This window comes from Typha latifolia, chromosome 12, assembly GCF_019914945.1.
Source record: "Typha latifolia isolate L0001 chromosome 12, TyphaL0001v2, whole genome shotgun sequence".
NCBI classification, from domain to species: Eukaryota; Viridiplantae; Streptophyta; class Magnoliopsida; order Poales; family Typhaceae; genus Typha; species Typha latifolia.
The window spans coordinates 1,223,669-1,243,524 of record NC_133097.1 but is presented as its reverse complement, the minus strand read 5'-3'; the positions used below and the strand labels follow the sequence as shown (position 1 = coordinate 1,243,524).

The window sequence follows — 19,856 nt, the reverse complement described above, 5'->3', positions numbered from 1 at the left end:
AAGTGAATCCATGCTCGAGACGACGTCGGTGAAGTCTGAATCGTATCAAAAATATGCTCGACTGTAATTATTAATAGATAAAGTCATATAATCATGTTGGAGGCTAAAATATGCATGTACATAATATATAATATATCATAATTTGAGAAAGGCGTCTAGGGGATAAGACTACTCACCACCACTGTAAATATCCAACAACCACTCGTTCACGTTGCTACGACACAATGATCACGCCTCAATAGCTAAGTCTACGAGATCTTGAACAGGGGGGTCGGAATCGTGTTAGTGGAGGTGGCGGCGGCAGCGGCGGCGGTCGCAGGCCGGCGCCGGCAGAGGAAGAGAGAGAGAGAGAGAAAGAGATATTTAGAGGGAGAGAGAGAGAGAGGTGGGGGGGGGGGCACGTCGTGCCCATGCAAAACTAGGTTTTTTTAAGGCTAGGTTGTTACATTAATTCTAATTTTTAATTTACTTTATTTACAATGTGTTCTCTGTATGTGTGCAAACGCCTGTGTTCGCGTTTGAACAACCTGAATGCATTTTCTATATGTGTGAACTCCTGAGAGCGCGTTCGAACGTGGTGTGAATTCAGTTGGAACGCAGGCGGCCAACTAGCAACTACTTGTAGTGTGTAAATTTGGGTGAATAATAATAATGGTGAAATATGGGGTATTGTTTTTATAAAATTCTTAAAAAATCCCACTTTGAGGCCAAGTGGCCGAGTAAAAAAAAGAGGCCAAGTAGGCAGTGGCCAATTGGCAGCAGCTAGCCACCACCCACAATGGCACAAACTCCACAAGTAGTGCTATACAACGCACTACCGAGGTAGACTCTCCTTCTCTCGGGGAGGCCGCAACCATGGGTCCTCGCCATCCCCCTACGGCGGCTTGGCACATCGCCGCACCGTGGCACCCACGCACTTCGATCACGCGCACGCCACCTTACACTCCTCCATCGTCCACGTCTCCGAGCTCGTCGCCTACCGCCTCGTCTTCCTCGACTCTGCGCACTCATTCTATGACACGCTATATATCGATAGCATTGTCGAGGCCCGGATTTGCCCTACACTCCATACGTTGAAACAGAATCTTATGCTCCTAGTCGACATGCTAACCGATCGCGCCTAGCCTCTTGCTGTCCGGGAGGTCATGAAGGCATCCTTCGAGGCCTTTCTAATGGTGCTTCTTGCCGGATGGAGTTAGTGAGCGTTCACGTGAGCCGAGTCACCGACATGGCGTAATCCACCACGACTTCAAGCCAGAAAATTTTCTCTTTGTAATGAGAACTCGCCGTTGAAAATCTTAATCGGCAGAGCCCGGCCTAGCTAGCCCGATATCTCACGGGCCGACGGGCGATAACGGGCTAGACTATTCTAGCCCGGCCTGGCTCGAGTGATTAGTGGGTCGGGCCGTGAACAAATACTTAAGCCCGGTTAGCCCGAAAAGCCCGGCCCGCCTAATGATCACGTCTATCCTCATGGAGTCGATCTCAAGCTGGCTTGATTAGTTTGATAGCCCTAATGCCTTGGTCATACATTATATTCTAATACCAACTATAATATGGATTTGGTTATGCTCACTCCCCAAATTCGATTCGTCAAAGAGCCTAATTGAATTGCATCCGTCAATATTAGGGGTGAAACAGGTTGGATTAGATCTAAGCTGACCTGATCTGGACCGAATTTAGGTTGGAAAATTCTATCTGATCCAGATACAGATTTGGTTGCGGTCAGGTTTTTAAAAAATATTCGCATACGAATGTGGGTCGGATATGATTTTCCAAATATGGATAGATCTTAGATATCCGTTTACATGCATAAATTATAAATAATTTACTTATGTTATATATCCTACCCGGTTACCCGCTAGAACCCGACCCTTTAGACTATTGCTCCTCTTTCAGTCTTTTCTTCGTCTCGACATCCCATCGTCTCGTCTCTTAGCCCTAGCAGCCATTGACGAGAGCTGAGCACCATCTTCATCTCCTCTGTCGCCAAGCCACCACCTCTTTGCCAAGCTACCACCTCTTTGCCAAGCTCCGCCTCCACCTCCGCCTCTTCGCCAAGCTCCGCCTCCCTTTCCTCTTCACCTGCCACTCTATGCTCCTTTTGACCATCCCTCTACCTCCGTCATCAAGCTCCGCCTCTCTGCCGTCGCTAAGCTACCGTGTCTCAGCCGTCTCCAACATCCGCCTCTCCGCCATCTCCAACATCCGCCTCCGCCTCCTCTTCTCTACCTCGAGCTTGCCTTCTACTTCGAGAGCCCTCTCCCTTCACGGTTAGCTTCCGCTGTCGCCAAGGATTAAATTGTTTTATTTCTCAATCATGTTTCTCAAATCGAATTCTCACAATGCTCAGATGTAATATTACTATCTCAGATATCCTGGGAGTAAATTTGATGCTGGTTTTGCTTGTCAGGACTATGTGCTTTGTGAGAATTTCAGAGATCAAATGTCAAGACTAAAGGTGGATATTCGTTTTCAGGACTGGTTTTAGAAATAATGTTGTCAATTTTGTGATATAGAGTGTGATGTCAGGTTGAAAGGCAGTTTTGAATTGCATTCTATATGTCATTATAGATCTTATTAATTGCTTGTGGCCTTTGGATTTTAATTGCAGATTGATGTTGCAGCTGGTGTTCTAAATGAGAAAGAGTTCATTGTCTGCTCATTAGGCCTGTTACCGAAGCTTACTGTTAGCAGAACTTACTGAAAGCTGGCAAGTTTTTTTCCTTTATAATGGTGAAATGAAAGTCTCCTTAAAGTAGTACTTATCATAATAGACAACACCCCTTAACATATATAGAGTTGCTTTCCTCTTAGTTCCTAACTTCTCGTTTTCTTGACAAAAAGGTCTACCTTGATTCCTGATATATTTCTTTTGGTCTGTTTATACTGAATAATATGATACTTATACATTGACTACATTCATGAGATCATTCATGGAAAGCCTTTGTCTAACTCTAATTAGCTTTGTCAAGCATCTAGATTTGTTTAGGAATCCTTTGTTGTCTCTTTTTGTGTGACAATATGAGAAGGATGGTAAGTGATAGTGGTCAAAGATGGCAATGGATGAATGATTCTAAGCCTACTAGAGTAGAACCATAAATAATGGGCGTACGTGGGATGAGGGTTTCTTTTTTTTTTTGTATTCCTCACATCTAAACGTTTTCATTGAGATGCATTACAAAAATCTTCCTATTCAACAAGTTGGGTCTGTTGTGCATGAGGGTCGTGATAGCAGGAGACCAATAGTTGCATTTTAGTCTTACCACAAGAGGGTTAAATACTTAAATTATATGGGTTTTGTGCAATTGAGTCAAACCAAAAAAGTAAAGTGTAATTTACAAAAAAAACGTGTAACATATTACTTGAAGCATTTTTCATTTTCATAGTTGTATAAAGGTAATACAAGTATATAACTTGAGTTATTCTCAAACTGCTTCGCAGTGATGGCCATGATGCTAAGGCGCTTAGCTATTCGTTCTTCCACCATCACCTCTCTGTCCTCTTACTCGCTGGAGAAATCTTTTCTCCTCGATCCCATGCTCTATGTGCCTTCTCGTAGTTTCCTCGATCTTTACAAGGTCCTTTTCCCATGTCTAATAATACCTTTCAGTTTTCTTCATTTTTTTTCTCAATTTAGCTTGGCTAATGCTTCAATTGTCATTCTTACCTTTCCAGATAGGCAGTAAAGAAGCCATCGAGAAGGAGAAGGCGAGGCTGTGAGTTTTTTTCCTCCTGTTAACTCTTTTTGATCTTGAGATACAAGATCCATTTTGCTATTCACAGTGTTTAGTTTACTAAGAATATGGCAATTGAGATTTTTTTTGGTTCAGTTACAAGTAAAGATTTAAAAATGCTTATAGTTCTGTTTGTTGAATCAGGTTTTAAGTATTAGAGGTGAGTCGGTTATAGGCATCATTATTAAGGCTGGAACTTATATGCTAATCTAAGGTTTTTGTTTGAATAAGAAGAAGCAATATGTTGGTCATGGCCCTGCATATATGCAAAATGGGCCATAAGATACAAGATTATATTTAATTTAATAATTTATGATGCAATGAAGCATTAGTATTATTCACTATAGGATAGAAATTTGGGCATTGATTTGATTTAAAGATTATGTAAACCTAATTATAGTGAATTAAGCTTATGAACAACAAGAAGGGTGTATTAAAGTGGAAAGAGAAAAATTCAACTTGGTACCTAGATATGAGAAAATGATCATCAATAATCCGAACAAAGATCCTTTGAAAAGATTTGTTGGCGAAATTTGATTCAAACAGTCACAAAATTCAATCCAATAATAGTAATAAAATTAATGAAATAAATTTATAGATTACAAAATGTAATATTCTGTATAAGTCAAGTCTATTGTTTAATACTATCTCCTTAAGACCAATTCGCTATTCACTTATTAATTTTGGAATAATGGGCGTCGATCTCCCAGGATAAAATAACTATTTTGCACATGAAAGAAATTGCTATTTGAGTGCTTGCCAAACCAGAATAGTGCAGTACTTTTCTCTTAATATAGTAGCAGAGGATTTGAAAATGTACAGATCAATTGAATCAGTTCTTATGCAAACTTCTATCCTATTTATAGAGTTGAAAAGCTATGACAAAAAAGTGCAAAATTCTGATTGCTTCCGCCGAAAGGAAGCATTTGTCACTGTTAATAGAAGCAACCACAATCGAAATTGACTTCCATAATCGATCACCGGATAGTCAAAGCACCTATCGAGGTAATGGCGGAAGTTAATTGAACTAAAATTAAATCAGACAAAAACTAGTTTGGGTCTACTAAACTAAGCTGAGCTGAGCTGGGCGAGGCAGCGCACGTGTGTGAGTTGATTTGCATAGATTATTTTATCTATAAAAATGAATATCTCTTGGGGCCCAAAGCCCAAATAGAACTTAGTACTTTATGTATTCTACTAACAGTTTACAAATAGTCAATGTCAAGGTTCGTCAGATCGGCCAATTCTGATCCGAATCAGGATTGGCCGATCTTGATCCCGATCTAGGCTCGATTCTAGTCATTTGACTGGGATCGGCCAGGATCAGTCGATTCGGATCGGGATCGGCCGGTTTAAATTAAACTGGGCTAGATCCATTATAGATTTGACCTAGATCCAACTTGGGGACATCAATACTTGATGTCCCCAAGCTCTTTCTCTTTCTTTCTTTACTCTTTTTGTCTCACTTTCTCTTTTTTTCTCGTTCACTCATTTTTCCTTTTCTTCTCACTCACTTTCTAACAGAGAGATCTAGCTACAACGAATTTTGACAAACTCCAACAAACTTTGGTTCATAAAGTATTCATTGTTTGAAATTATTATATGATCCATATGTTGGTTATTATCTTCCTCAGTATCCTCAGACACAAAATTTACATATTAATTATTATCCTTCTCAGAAAAATTAACTCATTTGATATGAATAATATGATACAATTACTCTTTGGAGCATTAGATCTTAAAATCATTGTTTATAAACTTATGGTGATTATGATAACGATGACCACAAGGATTTATGAGAGCCAGTTTGATATATATCGAAGTTTTGATTTTTGAGTAAGTTAGTGCCTTTGTTTATTTTCTAGGGCTCATATGTGAGTAATTATTATTTTTTTTAATTTTTTTTGTTATGTTTTCTAAATTTTTAGAATTTTTTATATTTTTAAATAATATTTAGAATTTTATGTAATTAGAAAAATCTGATCCGATATGGCTGATACGTATTGTTTTTTCGGAAGACCGATCCCAATTTTTTTGAACCTTGGTCAATGTGGTACTAAATTCATTTTTTTAATTTTTCATTGCCATGAGTCACTTTAAAGCTAATTTTCATTCACTTCTTTTCATGAATTTGAATGAATGAATATATGACATTAAAGTTCTCTTTAGTTTTTTTTTTAAATTTTACAATTAATTCATTATTAATAATATTTGGACCCCACTTAAATTTGGGCTCGAAGTTTGCATAAGATTCATGCTCAAATCATGAAGTTTTCAACAAAATTACTTCTATACTCTTTGATTGCTTCTTGTTCCATTTGTTACCTCTCTGATCACAACTTGCTTATTATTGTGCAATTGAAGTAAGAAACTAAGAATGCATCGCACAACTCATACAATTTGGTTTAAGTTCAGAAATTTTAGGTTTTGATTTGCATATGTTTCTTCTTTTTTGCTTTGTCATATTGCCTTTTCTTCTTACTTTCTTTACTTTATTTTCAGAATTTAGTACTACTTCTTCAGAATATATATCACTATGTTCTTTAAGCAGAAGATTAATAATGAGTTTTAAAATGTTCTAGTGCAGTTCAGATGAATTAAGTAGAGGATACTTCGCTGACATATCAGAGATTCGTAAAACTGGTGGTAAGGTGTGTTTTTTTCTGGTACTTAGGCTTGCATTACTATCATACGAACTAGATTCTGATATATGTAAGTTCCTGCTTTTAGAAAATTATCATCCGCACAAACTTATATTTGAATATTTCTGTTATATATGTAAGGAAGTGGGTGAAAATTCTCATATTATTATGCATACCCTGAACTAATTATTTCTGTTTTTTCTGCTTGTCACATCTCACAAGTATGTATTGATGGTCATCCACAAGGAATTTGGTATGAGGTGGATGGACATAATTTGAGTCATTGGGTGCTCTTGATATGCATGCTTCATAGAAAGTAGTTATTTATTGTGGAATTGACTTAAATTGCTGCATATAGCATATATGGGATATATACTCATTCTCTTTGCTCTTGTAGTATTTGGAATTGGAGTATTTTGTCTTTGTGATCTCAACAAGCAGGTGATGGCTGCAGGATCATAACTTGAAACTAAATGATATAGTGATTGCCATTTAGGCCTTATTTATTTCGTTCTATCTAGTACCATAATCTATTATTAAGCATGCATATTAGGTTGTATAAGGATGCAAGTGGTTTTGGATTATGCATTGCATTATTTCTTCCGAATCTGGTTAAGATGGGTATGGATCTTAAAAGGAAAATCCATTTATTAATTGGACCAGATATGATTTGACATATCCAAGAAGACAAGGAAATCAATCACTTCGCAAAATGCTATGTAAATATATATGGAAAAAAAAATTCAATTTCGCCCCTCTTTTTTTGCATTATTTCCATTTTGACCTCTCTTTTTTTACCTGTCTAAATCGACCCTTACTTTTCATTGTAAGTCTTTAAAAAGAACCCTCAGATTAACTTTAATCCAGCGGAACTGGACAGAATGATATTTTTTAATGAATATATATTTTAAAATATAACTTCTAAAATATCAAATTGCCAATGATACTTTACTAATTTGGTTGTATATCTTTTCATCCTTATCATTTCTTCCCTTTAGGGCATTTGAAGAATAGCACGATTGGAAAGGAAGACTTACAGGAAGATTTTTGAGAGGATTCTCTCTAGTGAATGAGAGGAGCATTGTTAGTGAGGAGCATGGTTGGGGAGGAAAGGTTTAAGAGGGTTTTCATTAGTAAATAAGAGGAGTACACTTGGGGAAGAAAGGTTTGGGAGGATTTTTTTAATTTAATAAACGAGTTTGGATTTACTAGTGGGTATAAATATCTAAGGGGATACTAGTAGTTTGAGTACCCTGCATTAGTTTGACTTGAATGTTAGTCAGTCTTTGTGATGGAAATTAACGACAATGGGTTTAGTAGATAGTAAATATAAAAAGCAGGGATCAATTTTGATAAGTGAAAAAAGGAGGGGTCGAAACGAAATAACATAAAAAGGAGGGAGCGAAATTATTTTCCCCAAATATATATTCATATGTACAGATAATAAGAAGATCATCACCTTTTGCTTAGGATGACAGTATCTGCTGTCTATTTTTGAGTCTGATTATGCATACGCAAGGAAACTCTAAATCACATAAATTTTCTATTGGATCTGTTCTACATTTGTAGTCCACTACTAGTGGGTAGATTCTTGAAGCAGATCTCCATCTTTGGTTTTTTCTGAAGGATTGAGCTTCCAATAAGGCTAGGTTTTAGCTCATCTCTCTCTCTCAGACATATCAAAGTCAAGTATGTTTATTTCTCAGAGAGCATGTGCATCAACTACATTATAGGTCCTTGATACTTAAGAAAGAGAACAGGACTTGGATCTGAACTTTGCAGCTTTCCAGAATATTGAATTTATAGCTACTAACATTAGGAAGAAAGGGCCTGTTTCTGGTTATTGTACCACTAAGTCATGCTGGATTTACAAATTACATGCTGAAGGTTTAAAATAACACAATGTGCCTATGTGATTAGGTATATATCTATTTGAAGTTTTCTGCTCGAACTGTATCTTCCAGATCATTCATGTCTCTAGTAACGAAAAACAATATCCATTATGAATGATAGTATAGAGTGATATGTCACATGGCCACAGGAAATATTCATCACTTTATATGTTGTTATGCAGGTTGCATTGGCAAATAAAACTATAATTCCGTCAGTGGTAGCTGTTAAGTTTCCTGATCTAGATGCAAACTTCCCTGACAATAGAAGGTTAAAGTTACCTGTTACTTCCACTGAAAATGTAACTGATGCCAGTGAAGTGCCTACTCCGTGTGCATCATTGCTCTGTCTTTCCTTTCGTGCAAGCTCACAGGTATGAGGAAATGAGGAACTCATCCTATAATATTAGATCTTTTCTTACTAATTAACTCTTAGATTGGGTGCTAGCTTACTAGGTTGCTTGGTGTCTTATGACATGCTATTTGTTCATAAGCTCCCATAATCCCAAGACTTTGTAAAACTGAAAAGGTTGGAAAAGTTGGAATGTTAGGTGTAACTTACTCTACATCTCTATTGCCTTGACAGAGAATGGCAGAATCATGGAGTCTTCCTTTTCTGGATTCATTCAGTGCTGATAGGAAAGTTCAAATATATGAGGTGATTAAAAAGTTCAATTCTCAATTCAGTTGCCTACTTTTTTAAATTTGAACTTTAAACAAGTAGTATGGAGCACATTTTGTTCCTTGGCACTTGAGAAATTTATGAAATTTTGTAACCTTGAAATTTCTACTTTTTGTGTTACTTCACTTATGAAGAGTAATACATTGGTTTGATGAAAATTTGCATTTTACTTCCAGTAGTGCATGTTTAAGCTCTCGTCTTTGATAGCTTAATCTGCGGTGTTGTCCAATTATTCGTATTCAGTGCTTTTAATATTTTCTTAGCACCAAGCGACCAAGTATTTAAAAAATTACTGAGCATTGGGTGATCCGTCACTTCTCAGGTATCATTTATAGATTCTTGGTTATTGTCACTGGGTCCAGTAAGGCACATATTTCTCAAGATGATGAATAAATCCAGTAATCCACAGAGACACATTGTTTATGCCTTTGGAGATCACTATGATTTTAGGAAGAAGTTACACATATTGAATCTTCTTACTGGGTAATATTTCCTTCAATTTAGTTAATTTGCTACATAGAGAGCTGAGTATATTTATACATATTTTATCTGAAAAGGTAACTGTTTTGTTCCCATGAAGATATATTTTTCTGCTTGATCGGCTTGGAAGAATAAGATGGCAAGGTTTTGGATATGCAACACAGGAAGAATTGTCGGCGCTTCTATCATGCACGGCCCTCTTGTTAGACGAGAAATGAGGTGTTTATTTTAATTTTATCAACTGATGAATGCTTACTGCTGCTTCTTTCAACCACTTAGTACTTACAGATGGGCGTCTATTTTCTTTTCTGTGTAATGCAGTATTAAATGTCTTTATTATAATGGTTAGTGTTTGCATCTATGAAGCATGGACACGTGTCGGACACGGACACGTGTGGGACACGTGTCCAGAGTTTCCCAAAAAAAAGAAAAGAAAATCATACACTGTTGGGACACGGGCGGGGACACAGGCGGTATTTTAGATATTGTTTAACGAGTCGGGTTGGGTTCAGTCAAATGTTATTAACCCGGATCCAAACCCGATAATAAAACCTTACCTTCACTGTTGAGTGACGGAATCGTTCGATTCGATCGAAGCCCTAAAACCCTCGAGCAGCTGCCGAGCGACGATCCGAGGCGTGACGGGTTGCTGAGCGAGTGCAACGACCGACAGAGCGAGTGCGGCGAGCTGAGCACGGCGAGGACGCAGGTTCTTGTCTCTCCCTGTCTCTGTCTCTTCCTCCCTCCCTCCCTCCCTCCCTCCCTCCATGCCCTCCCTGTCTCTGTCTCTCTTTCCCTGTATCTTCCTCCCTCCCTCTCTCTCTCTCACATTCTCTGTCTCTTCCTCCCTCTCTCTCTCTCTCGCTGTCTCTCTCTTACTGTCCCTCTCTCTGTCTCTTCCTCCTCTCCTTCTCTCTCTCTCTCTCTCTCTCTCTCTCTCTCGGTGTTTCACTCTCTCTCTGTCTCTCCTTCCCTCCTGCCCTCCCTGTCTCTCTCTCTCCATGTATCTTCCTCCCTCCCTCCTCTTATTCTCTCTCCTCTCTCTCTTTCTCTCTCTTTATTTCTCTCTTTCTCTCTCTCTCTCTCTCACTGTCTCACTCTCTCTGTTTCTCTCTCTGTCTCTTCCTCCCTCTCTCCCTATCTCTCACTCTCTCTCTCTCGCTGTCTCTCTCTCTGTCTCTTTCTCCCTCCCTCCCTCCCTTTCTCTCATTATCTCTCTCTTTCTCTCATTCTCTCTCTGTCTCACTGTCTCTCTCTCTTTCATTCTCTCTCGCTGTCTCTATTATTAAATTGTTAAATTAGATTAAAGCTTCTCTAATCTCTATCTGTTAAATTGTTAATCTGCTAATACATATCTCTTTACTAATGTAGTTTTATTGCGGTTGACGAAAAATGAATACTAAAAATAATCCTGATTCTAGTCAAAATACTGCATCTTCTGTGGATGATAATGCTCCCTTGTGGAGATATGTTAATAAGATGGAGAAATTGGAAGAAGGTGGAGGAAATCATAATTTTAGATGCAATTATTGTCAACAAGTCTACAAGAGATCATATTATAGAGTAAAGGCTCATTTACTGAAAATTAGTGGGCATGGAATTAGAGGTTGTCCAAAAGTGAGTAGTGAACATGTTATGGAAATGAAAAGGGTTGATATGGCCGAGTTGAGAATTAAAAATTCGATGCCTAAACAAATTTCTTTGCCAAAATTTGGACAAGCGGCATCTTCTAGTAGCTCAGTTGGAGGTGTAGGTTTTGATATGGGAGGGACATCAAGAAAAAAAAGAGCAATAGGAATAACACCTATTGAGAAGTCATTTAATTCTAGTGCTCGCAATCAATTATATTGTGAGATTGCAAGAATGTTTTATTCAGCTGGGTTGCCTTTTCATCTGGCAAGAAACTCTCACTATGTGATGTGGCATCATCTTTAATTTGACCAAAATAGAATTACTCGAGTCCAATTTTGGTCTAATTGTTGATTTTTAATTCAAATAATTAATTGGATTAGTCAATTGACAGATATGGTAGCCTATATACGGGGGATGTCCGTATTAAGTTATTACCTAAATTGGGTTAGTCAATTCAGGTAAGACTTAATCAATTAGGATCCTATTAGGAAATGAATTCCTATTAGAATCTCAATTGATAGTTATGGTAAGCTTATATGTGGGGGATGTCCACATTGATTTATTACCTAAATTGGGTCAATCAATTTAGGTAAGATGATCAATTAGAGTCCTATTAGAAAATAAGTTTCTATTAGAATCAGCTAGAATTAAAGTTGTTAACCTATTTAAGGGTTATTGCATGAGAAATAAGGACAAGTTGGAATAAGAATTATTTGAAATCTATCATTTTCTCTCCTATGGTCTTCTTCTCTCTCTCTCTCTCTTTCTTTCTCTCCCTTTCTTCTACTCTGTCTTAAGATTCTTCTCTAATCTCTTCTACTTCCTCTCTAAACCTCTCTTTTTCTTCAATCTCTACTTTTTTTTTGTTGGTTACCGCTGCTGTCCAGAAGATTCCAGTAGTGAAAGAGAATCTTTGGGTGCCCGGACGTGAAGAGAAGGACATGGTTTCAAAGTAAAAGCACTACTATTCCATTTATTGGTAAAACTAAACTCTAAATTCTTTCCTTACACCATATTTTAGGCCCTTCTACTATCAACGTACCTATTTGAGAGTTGAGGAAGCTACTGCCTTACCTGAGTGGTTTTCTCTCTTTCTATCTAGTAGTGATTCTTTTTAATCAATTAACTTTTTATCAGTTATTGCTTACTATATTTTACTTTAATTACTTGGTCGATTGTTCTTCAAAACATTGTATTCATACTAGATTTGCATCAATATGTTAGAGCCTTTCAATTTGTAGCAAATAATAATATTTCTAGATTTATGCCCCCTGGCTACAATATGTTGAGAACTACACTATTTCAACAAGAGAGAGCAAATATTGAAATGTTGCTAAACCCTATTAGAAGCACATGGGGAGAGAAAGGGCTGAGTATTGTATGTGATGGTTGGACTGATGCATAGAGGAGGCCGCTTATAAATTTTTTAACGGTGACTGAGAGTGGGCTTATGTTCTTGAGAGCTGTGAATTGTGAAGGAGAATATAAAGACATTTTTTATCTCTAATTTGATCATTAAAATCATTGAAGAGGTTGGATCTCATAATGTAGTCCAAGTGGTTACAGATAATGCATCTGTTTGTAAGGCAGCAGAGATGCTTCTTGAAGCAAGATTTTCTCACATTTTTTGGACTCCATGTGTAGTTCACACTCTCAACCTAGCTTTGAAGAACATATGTGTAGCAAAAAACACCGAGGCAAATGAGATTGTGTTTGATGAGTGTAGCTGGATTTCAGTAATTGCAGGGGATGTAATGTGCATAAAAAATTTCATCATGCAGCATTCAATGAGGTTGGCTATTTTTAATGAATTTGTCAACTTAAAATTTCTTGCTATTGCGGAGACTCGCTTTGCTTCGATGATTATAATGTTGAAAAGATTTAGAAAGATCAAGAAGGGTCTTTAATCAATGGTAATCAGTGATAAATGGAGTTCTTATAGGGAAGATGATATTGGCAAAGCACAGTTTGTCAAAGATAAAGTCCTTGATGACATTTGGTGGGATAAAATTGAATATATACTTGTCTTCACAGAGCCTATATATAGTATGCTACGGGTTGCAGACACAGATAAACCATGCTTACATTTGATATATAAAATGTGGGATACAATGATTGAAAAGGTGAAGACAGCCATATTTATGCATGAAAACAAGAAAAAAGGCGAAGAATCTATTTTTTATTTAGTGGTGCACAAGATCCTAGTGGATAGATGGGATAAAAGCAATACACCATTACATTGGTTAGCACATTCTTTGAATCCAAGGTTAATTTAATTTCTATAGTCCTCTTATGATTAAAAATTTTATTGTTCTTTTATTGCTATTGCTTACTAATTATATGATTATGTTAATAGGTATTATAGCTCATTATGGATTCAAGAGGATCCAAATCGTGTACCACCGGATAAGGATTTGGAAATTTCTAATATGAGAAATAAATGCTTAAAAAGGTTATTTCTAAATGCAGAAGAACAAAAAATGGCATATCAAGAGTATACTAGTTTCTCCACATCAACCAAAAGTTTTGCTGAGTATGATTCAATAGCAGATAGAAACGAGTTTGATCCAAACATATGGTGGGCTGCTCATGGTGCTTCTGCTCCTATTCTTCAGAATTTAGCTCTTCGATTACTTGGGCAACCTTGCTCTTCTTCAGGTTGTGAGAGGAATTGGAGCACCTATTCTTTCATCCATTCATTAAAAAGGAACAAGATAACTCCACAAAGAGCTGAAGATTTAGTATATGTGCATACTAATTTTCGCCTTCTATCAAGGATGTTTCCAAATTATTTGAGAGAGGAGACCAAGATGTGGGATGTTGGAGGAGATTCTTATGATTCCTTTAATAGTGCAGGAATGTTGGAGTTTGCTGATCTCTCAATTGATGAACTGAATTTGGAGACTATAATGCTTGTTGATGAAGGCAATGAGGCAGTTGAAGATGAATGATCTACCTTATGTTGTTATTTTGTAATGATTGTTAGTTTTCAAACTTCTGTGGAACTCAGTTACTTGGACAGTTGGACATGTTTTGCACTTTTGGGGCTTGTAATAATAATCTGATATCTTTTTAGAATTTTGTACGCTTTTGATTGTCTTTCAATTTTGTTATTATCTTTAAATTAGTTCTTACAGCTTGATGTGTACTTCTTAGTTCTTATAGCTTGATGTATGCATTTAACACTATTAGATTGCAAATTTTTACTTTAGATGTATCAATAATATATATTTTTATTTTTTATTTTTTTATTTCGCTGTGTCCTATGCCGTGTCCGTGTCCTATATTTTCAAAATTTGCTGTGTCGCCGTGTCTGTGTCGTGTTCGTGTCCCGTGTCCGTGTCCATGCTTCATTGGTTTGCATATGATGCTGATTATAGATTTATAAATTATGTTTCTCTTGTGCTTTGGAACTGGTATATTCATGAAAGATTAGAATGATGAACTATTATTTATCTGACTATTCTATTAATGAGGATATATTACATATTTTGTGGGTTTCTTTCCAGGAATAATAAGCTGAAATGGGCTTCCCTTTGCTAGGATTAATGGATAGATTGGTAGCAATGAAGCATGGATATGGACACGGGACACGGGACACGGGACATGAACACGACACAGATACAGACACGGCGACACAGCAAATTTTGAAAATATAGGACACGGATATGACAAAATAAATAATAAATAAATATAATTGATATTTTTCTTCATTTTTATTCAACCGCAACAAAACTATATTAGTAGAGAGATATGTATTAGCAGATTAATAATTTAATAGATAGAGAAGCTTTAATATAATTTAACAATTTAATAATAGAGATTAAAATAACTAATAGAAATTAAAATAATGAACAGTTTATCACACTAATTAGAATTAAAATAACTAACAGAAATTAAGACAACTAACAGTTTATCACATAATTAAAATTAAAATAACTAATAGTTTATTGCACTAATTAGAATTAAAATAACTAACATATATTAAAATAACTAACAATTTATCACATATTAGAATTAAAATAATTAATAGAAGTTTAAATTTAAGATTAAGCCCTCTCAGAGAGAAGAACCTGTCATCCTCGCCGTGCTCAGCTCGTCGCACTCGCTCAGCAACCTGTTGGCTAACGCGCTCACTCAGCAGCCCGTCGTGATCGTCGCCTTGGATCGTCGCTCGACAGCTCCGCTCGAAGGTTTTAGGGCTTGGATTGTTGCTTAGCAGTGAAGTGTGGGGATGACAATTTGGGTTTTAGGGTTGGATCGTTGCTCCGCTCAAGGGTTTTAGTTTTTTTTTTATCGGGTTTGGATTCGGGTTTACAAAATTTGACCAAACCCGATCCGTTAAACATTATCCAAAATTTTGCCTGTCTTGCTCGTGTCCCAACAATATTCTGTACATGTCCAATTTTTTTAATTTTTTAATTATGGATACTCTGGACCCTTGTCCCACATGTGTTCGATGCGTGTCCGTGTTCGACATGGACATCTCCTCCTGGGAGAGGTGTCTGTGCTTCATTGGTTGGTAGCAAAATGAATGAAAGTTGGGATTTGGTTTATAGATTGGTCATAGGAAAGTATTTCGTGTGGCTTGCAAGTCTTCCAAGAAGTTCAGATTCTCCAGCTTTCTATAAGGAATTGCATCGTTTTAGAAGCTCCCTATGTGTAGGAACTAAATCTCAATAGCTGGTTGTGGCAATAAGTTTAGACTTCAGTTACCTTGTTATTGTCATGGTCTAAGCTTGCTCTTTAGTTTGACGAACACTAAGTAGCATGAATCCTTGATAAGATATATACTGTTCCTTTAAATATGCATGGTACAATTGCTGTGGCCAGATGAAAGAAGTTTATTTCCCCTTTTTGGAGAAAGGATGTTACACTTCAAAACGGCTGAGGTTTATTTCCTCATTCAGCATAGGTGAATCAAAATACATAATTAAATAACTTCAGTTTGTATTAGGAGATCAACTTAGGAGAACGAATCAACTGATAAAAGGAATTAGAATGCAAGAACCTTCTATTTCTGCAATGGTAGCAGTGCATGCTTTGACCTACCTGATTGTCTTCTCTATGGATGTAAATGAAACAAGCTAGAGCTAAGGTAACCCCATATGTTGGCACAAAATCATGTCAAAGCCTGCTCCAAGATCAAGCTCTAGGCTTGGAGATCCTTAGCTCAAGCTTGGCTTGACCGGAAGAGGGTTCACATTGTATGCAGCCACCTCACCGCATAACGTCTAGGCCGAAGGTGGATTAAAAGGCGATCTAGCATTTTTAATATATAACAAATTAAAAATAATTATTTATGAATATATGATACATAACATATATCAGTATAGTTAAAAATCACCAATGCGACAAAATTAACACTAAGATTATGCATAGCTAAAAATCTGGAATCATAACTAATTCTTTTTCTCCTTTAACAATTACAAAAATCATAAAAAAACTAATAAAATTAGAAGATTCTCTTATCCTTATGCTACATCTCAACTGCCAGCCTGCCGTCCATTTACAACAACTCAGAAAGGGGCTAAAGTGCAAACATAGGGAAAAAAGGAAAACAAGGGGAGTAAAGAGAGCGAGAGATGAGATCCACTTTCTACAAAACTAGAAACATAGGGAAAAGAAAAGGAAAAAGATGGGGGAGAGAGAGAGGGGATGTAGGGCACACGACGTCGGAGGGAGAGGAGCTTGATGCAAACTCCACTGCTGCCTTGTGCCATCAGTTGGTACCGCTCAAGAGAGGAGGCATCAAGAGAGATATCTTTGAGGGCTCAAATCGAGGGAAGAGGTACGGAGTGGATTGAGATTTATTTTTCAATAGTTTAAATCTCAAACCCATTACTCGACCCACTACCTCAAGGTGGTTGCCATGGCCGTGAACAAGGTGGTTGCCATGGCCGCCTTTCAATACAGTGGCTAAAGTAATTGGCATATAATTATTATTTATATTTTCCTTGATTGTGAAAATCTATGGAGAAGAAAGAAAATGATATAAACTTTTGTATGGTAAAATATTATTTAAATTATTCAACAAGAAGAAAAAGAACACATGACTTCTATTGAACTTTTAAGTATTTAGTTTCAATGGTTAGATATTGAGACTTAATATTTGAATTTGAACAGAAAGATTTTTTCTTTGTACCACAAAGAAGTCTGAAAAATGTGGGAGAGCAAGTCATAAGAAATTAATTAGTCAGAAAAAAAGAAATATTTGGTGCTGATTACGATATCAGCACTTTGTCATTAAGAGGAGTCAAATTTACGACCTAACATATTAAAGAGATGTTCTGTACCATCAGAACCATATAGTTTTGTAAGTCTAAGAAATGATCGATATATAATATTTAAATTGAGCAAAATCAAGCTGAGCTTGTGTGAGCCAAGGTCACCTTGACATTGGCTTGATTAAATAATGAGTCCAAAGTCAAGCTTGAACTTTCCTGATTCAATATCAAGGTTGCCTTGAGCGGCTCACAAGTCAACAAATTAGTTTGACACCCCTAAACCTTTCATTACTTCCTCGAATGGCAAGAAGTTGTAAAGAAAATGATGATTATTATTACAGTATAAACTAGTTGTTGGTATATGACTATATGGTATTGTTGATTTGTAAATTCTGTAACTTAAACTTCTCTGTTCCCCTTGTACTTTTCTTTGTTTGCTTTTATTATGCTTAGGATTTTAGTTACTTTGATTTGTTATTCTAAGTTAGAACTCCTTTCTTGTAAGCAGCTAAGGCTGTGAGCAATGTGCTACAACCTTCAGTTAATCTTTTGTTGTTGGTTCAACAGTTAGATGGCATGAGGCTGCTAATGCAAAGAAGACCAAACTTCCATATTATCTGAAGCTTTTGATTGGAAAAGTTATTTCAGACATAATTGTCTTGGAGCCCATCACTTGAAACTGCTCAATATGATGGGCCTTATCAAGAAATCCTACAATATTATGAAGCAGTGCATGAAGCAGGCAATCTATATACAGTTCTTCAGTCAGTTTCTTTAAATTATCTAGTAGGCTATTCTGTGGAAATAGTTATCATGTTTCTCCAGATACGTGCTTTTATGCTTTTCTTTTTAAATTTTAACTTTTTCTCTGGTTGTCATAGCGGGCCATGCCTGTCTAGATTTCAGCAGTTACATTATTGTTGGAACCAAAAAATTTTCAACTGACCTGAGGTCCTTCTTGTTGGATTCTTTTATCTATGATGCAAATTTGTTGGAGTGAACCTTCTCCTAGTTCTGGCCAGTTCTGGCCCTTTTCATGGTCCTTCTGGACACAACACATGATATGTGCCTGGTTAAGCTGCTGATATGTCATGAAAAGTAAATCTTTACTTAGGTATTTTGCAGTTCTTGGCCACATTGCAATTGTCAGGTAAAATTGCATATCACTGCAGAATTTGCTCCAATACAAATAGAACAAATATTATGGACTAGGGAACATATTTCCTTCCTAGTTGTATGACAGGTTAACTCTAGAAGTAGTCTATAATAACACCTGCAGCTCAACATCAGTAGTCTAAAATCATACAATGATAAGCTGTTTCCTTATCATGGATATCTTTTGTGATGGTTTTCAAGTATGTTGATAGGTTTTCACGTGAGTTCTCAATTGTGATATATTTCTTTTCCATAATATGCAGGACTAGGACTAAATCATGTTTCTTTCCTGTATGATTTGTACGCCGAGTGACTTAGATGGGTGTTAATAATAGCTTCTGGGTATTTGACTGCTTGTTTCTTGTGATTGTTAATTGAAATTGGAAAAGATGGGGGACAAATTGTATGATTGTTGGGGAGAGAGAGGGTAGTGTGACAGAGTCTGCCCCCAGGTAATGGTCTTTTGGGTCATCCAAGATGCTTGCTTCTCTTCTCTTGCCGGCTGCAATATCTATTGGCCCTACTGCCAGAGAATTGTAACCAAAAAGGGGGGTGCTAAGATCTAGGAGCTAAAGGAGAGATTGTAAAAGGACCTGAGAAGCCAAAACTGGAACGAAGAATACGTTAATCTGAGGAAGAGGAGCATCAGTAGGAGCCAGGCACACACCTTTGAAAATCCCCAGCTTTCATATACTATGGTCTGGCAAACAAGGCTTGCTACATTGTTTGCTATGTTTATGTGGTTTGGATGCATATGTTACTCATGCTGGATGCTCCCTTTCCAACATTTTCCATAGTTTCAGCTTATATCTTTCTATGCGTAAATTATGTAAATTATGTAATACTATGAGTTTTCTTCTCAAAAAGCCAAAAGGTCTAGGGGTTCTGAATCACTTGATTGTTGTACCCCCACACTCAAAAACATCAATGATTTGCTTGCCAAATTATACATAGTTGAACTATACGAATGTTCTTTTGTTTGTTTAAATTTTTTTATTTTTTATTTATATAGATCTCGAGTCTAAATTATATGCCTGCCTATAGTGTTCTAATAGAAAATTCACCAAACATTGTTCACATGTATGACTTTCTTGTCCCTAAAAGACATCTTCAGTTGTGAATCGATAGTTGGTGTGAATTTTTATCAGATGTCTGTTTGGCCTATGTGGGCTTGTCATCAGAGAGTGATTTTCATTTTCTAACATATGCTTTGAGTTGCATGCCCTGTTGAACAACATCCATCCTTTTGGACCTTCATGCATCTCACATACCGAGAAACATGTGGATATTACATGCAGGTGGCTTACAAGACACTGATAGTGGGTTAAAGGAATTCTTGGATGCTAAATCTAAGGATTGTCAATTGGCCCAACCTGATAGTCCATATGGTTGGGAGGTGATCCCCTCTTCCA

At 36.9% G+C, this 19,856-nt stretch overlaps 1 protein-coding gene across 11 annotated transcripts; it reads left to right on the top strand.

Moving 5' to 3' along the window:
• The first annotated feature begins 1,870 nt into the window (after window positions 1–1,870).
• Window positions 1,871–18,285, top strand: LOC140798806 (mitochondrial ATPase complex subunit ATP10-like). 11 transcript variants are annotated; one of them, XM_073152861.1, is made up of 11 exons: window positions 1,871–2,273; window positions 2,414–2,461; window positions 2,615–2,713; window positions 3,445–3,581; window positions 3,679–3,719; window positions 6,325–6,388; window positions 8,454–8,642; window positions 8,855–8,926; window positions 9,273–9,433; window positions 9,531–9,649; window positions 17,857–18,285. In XM_073152861.1, the coding sequence occupies exons 4-10, from the start codon at window positions 3,447–3,449 to the stop codon at window positions 9,646–9,648; spliced, it is 780 nt and encodes a 259-aa protein (XP_073008962.1). In that variant the 5' UTR covers window positions 1,871–2,273; window positions 2,414–2,461; window positions 2,615–2,713; window positions 3,445–3,446; the 3' UTR covers window position 9,649; window positions 17,857–18,285. The 11 variants fall into 11 exon arrangements, with proteins under 11 accessions (XP_073008962.1, XP_073008961.1, XP_073008965.1 ...); XM_073152860.1 differs by having other exon boundaries at window positions 2,374–2,461; XM_073152864.1 differs by lacking the exon at window positions 17,857–18,285 and adding an exon at window positions 14,572–15,513 and having other exon boundaries at window positions 2,374–2,461.
• Window positions 18,286–19,856: the final 1,571 nt, after the last annotated feature.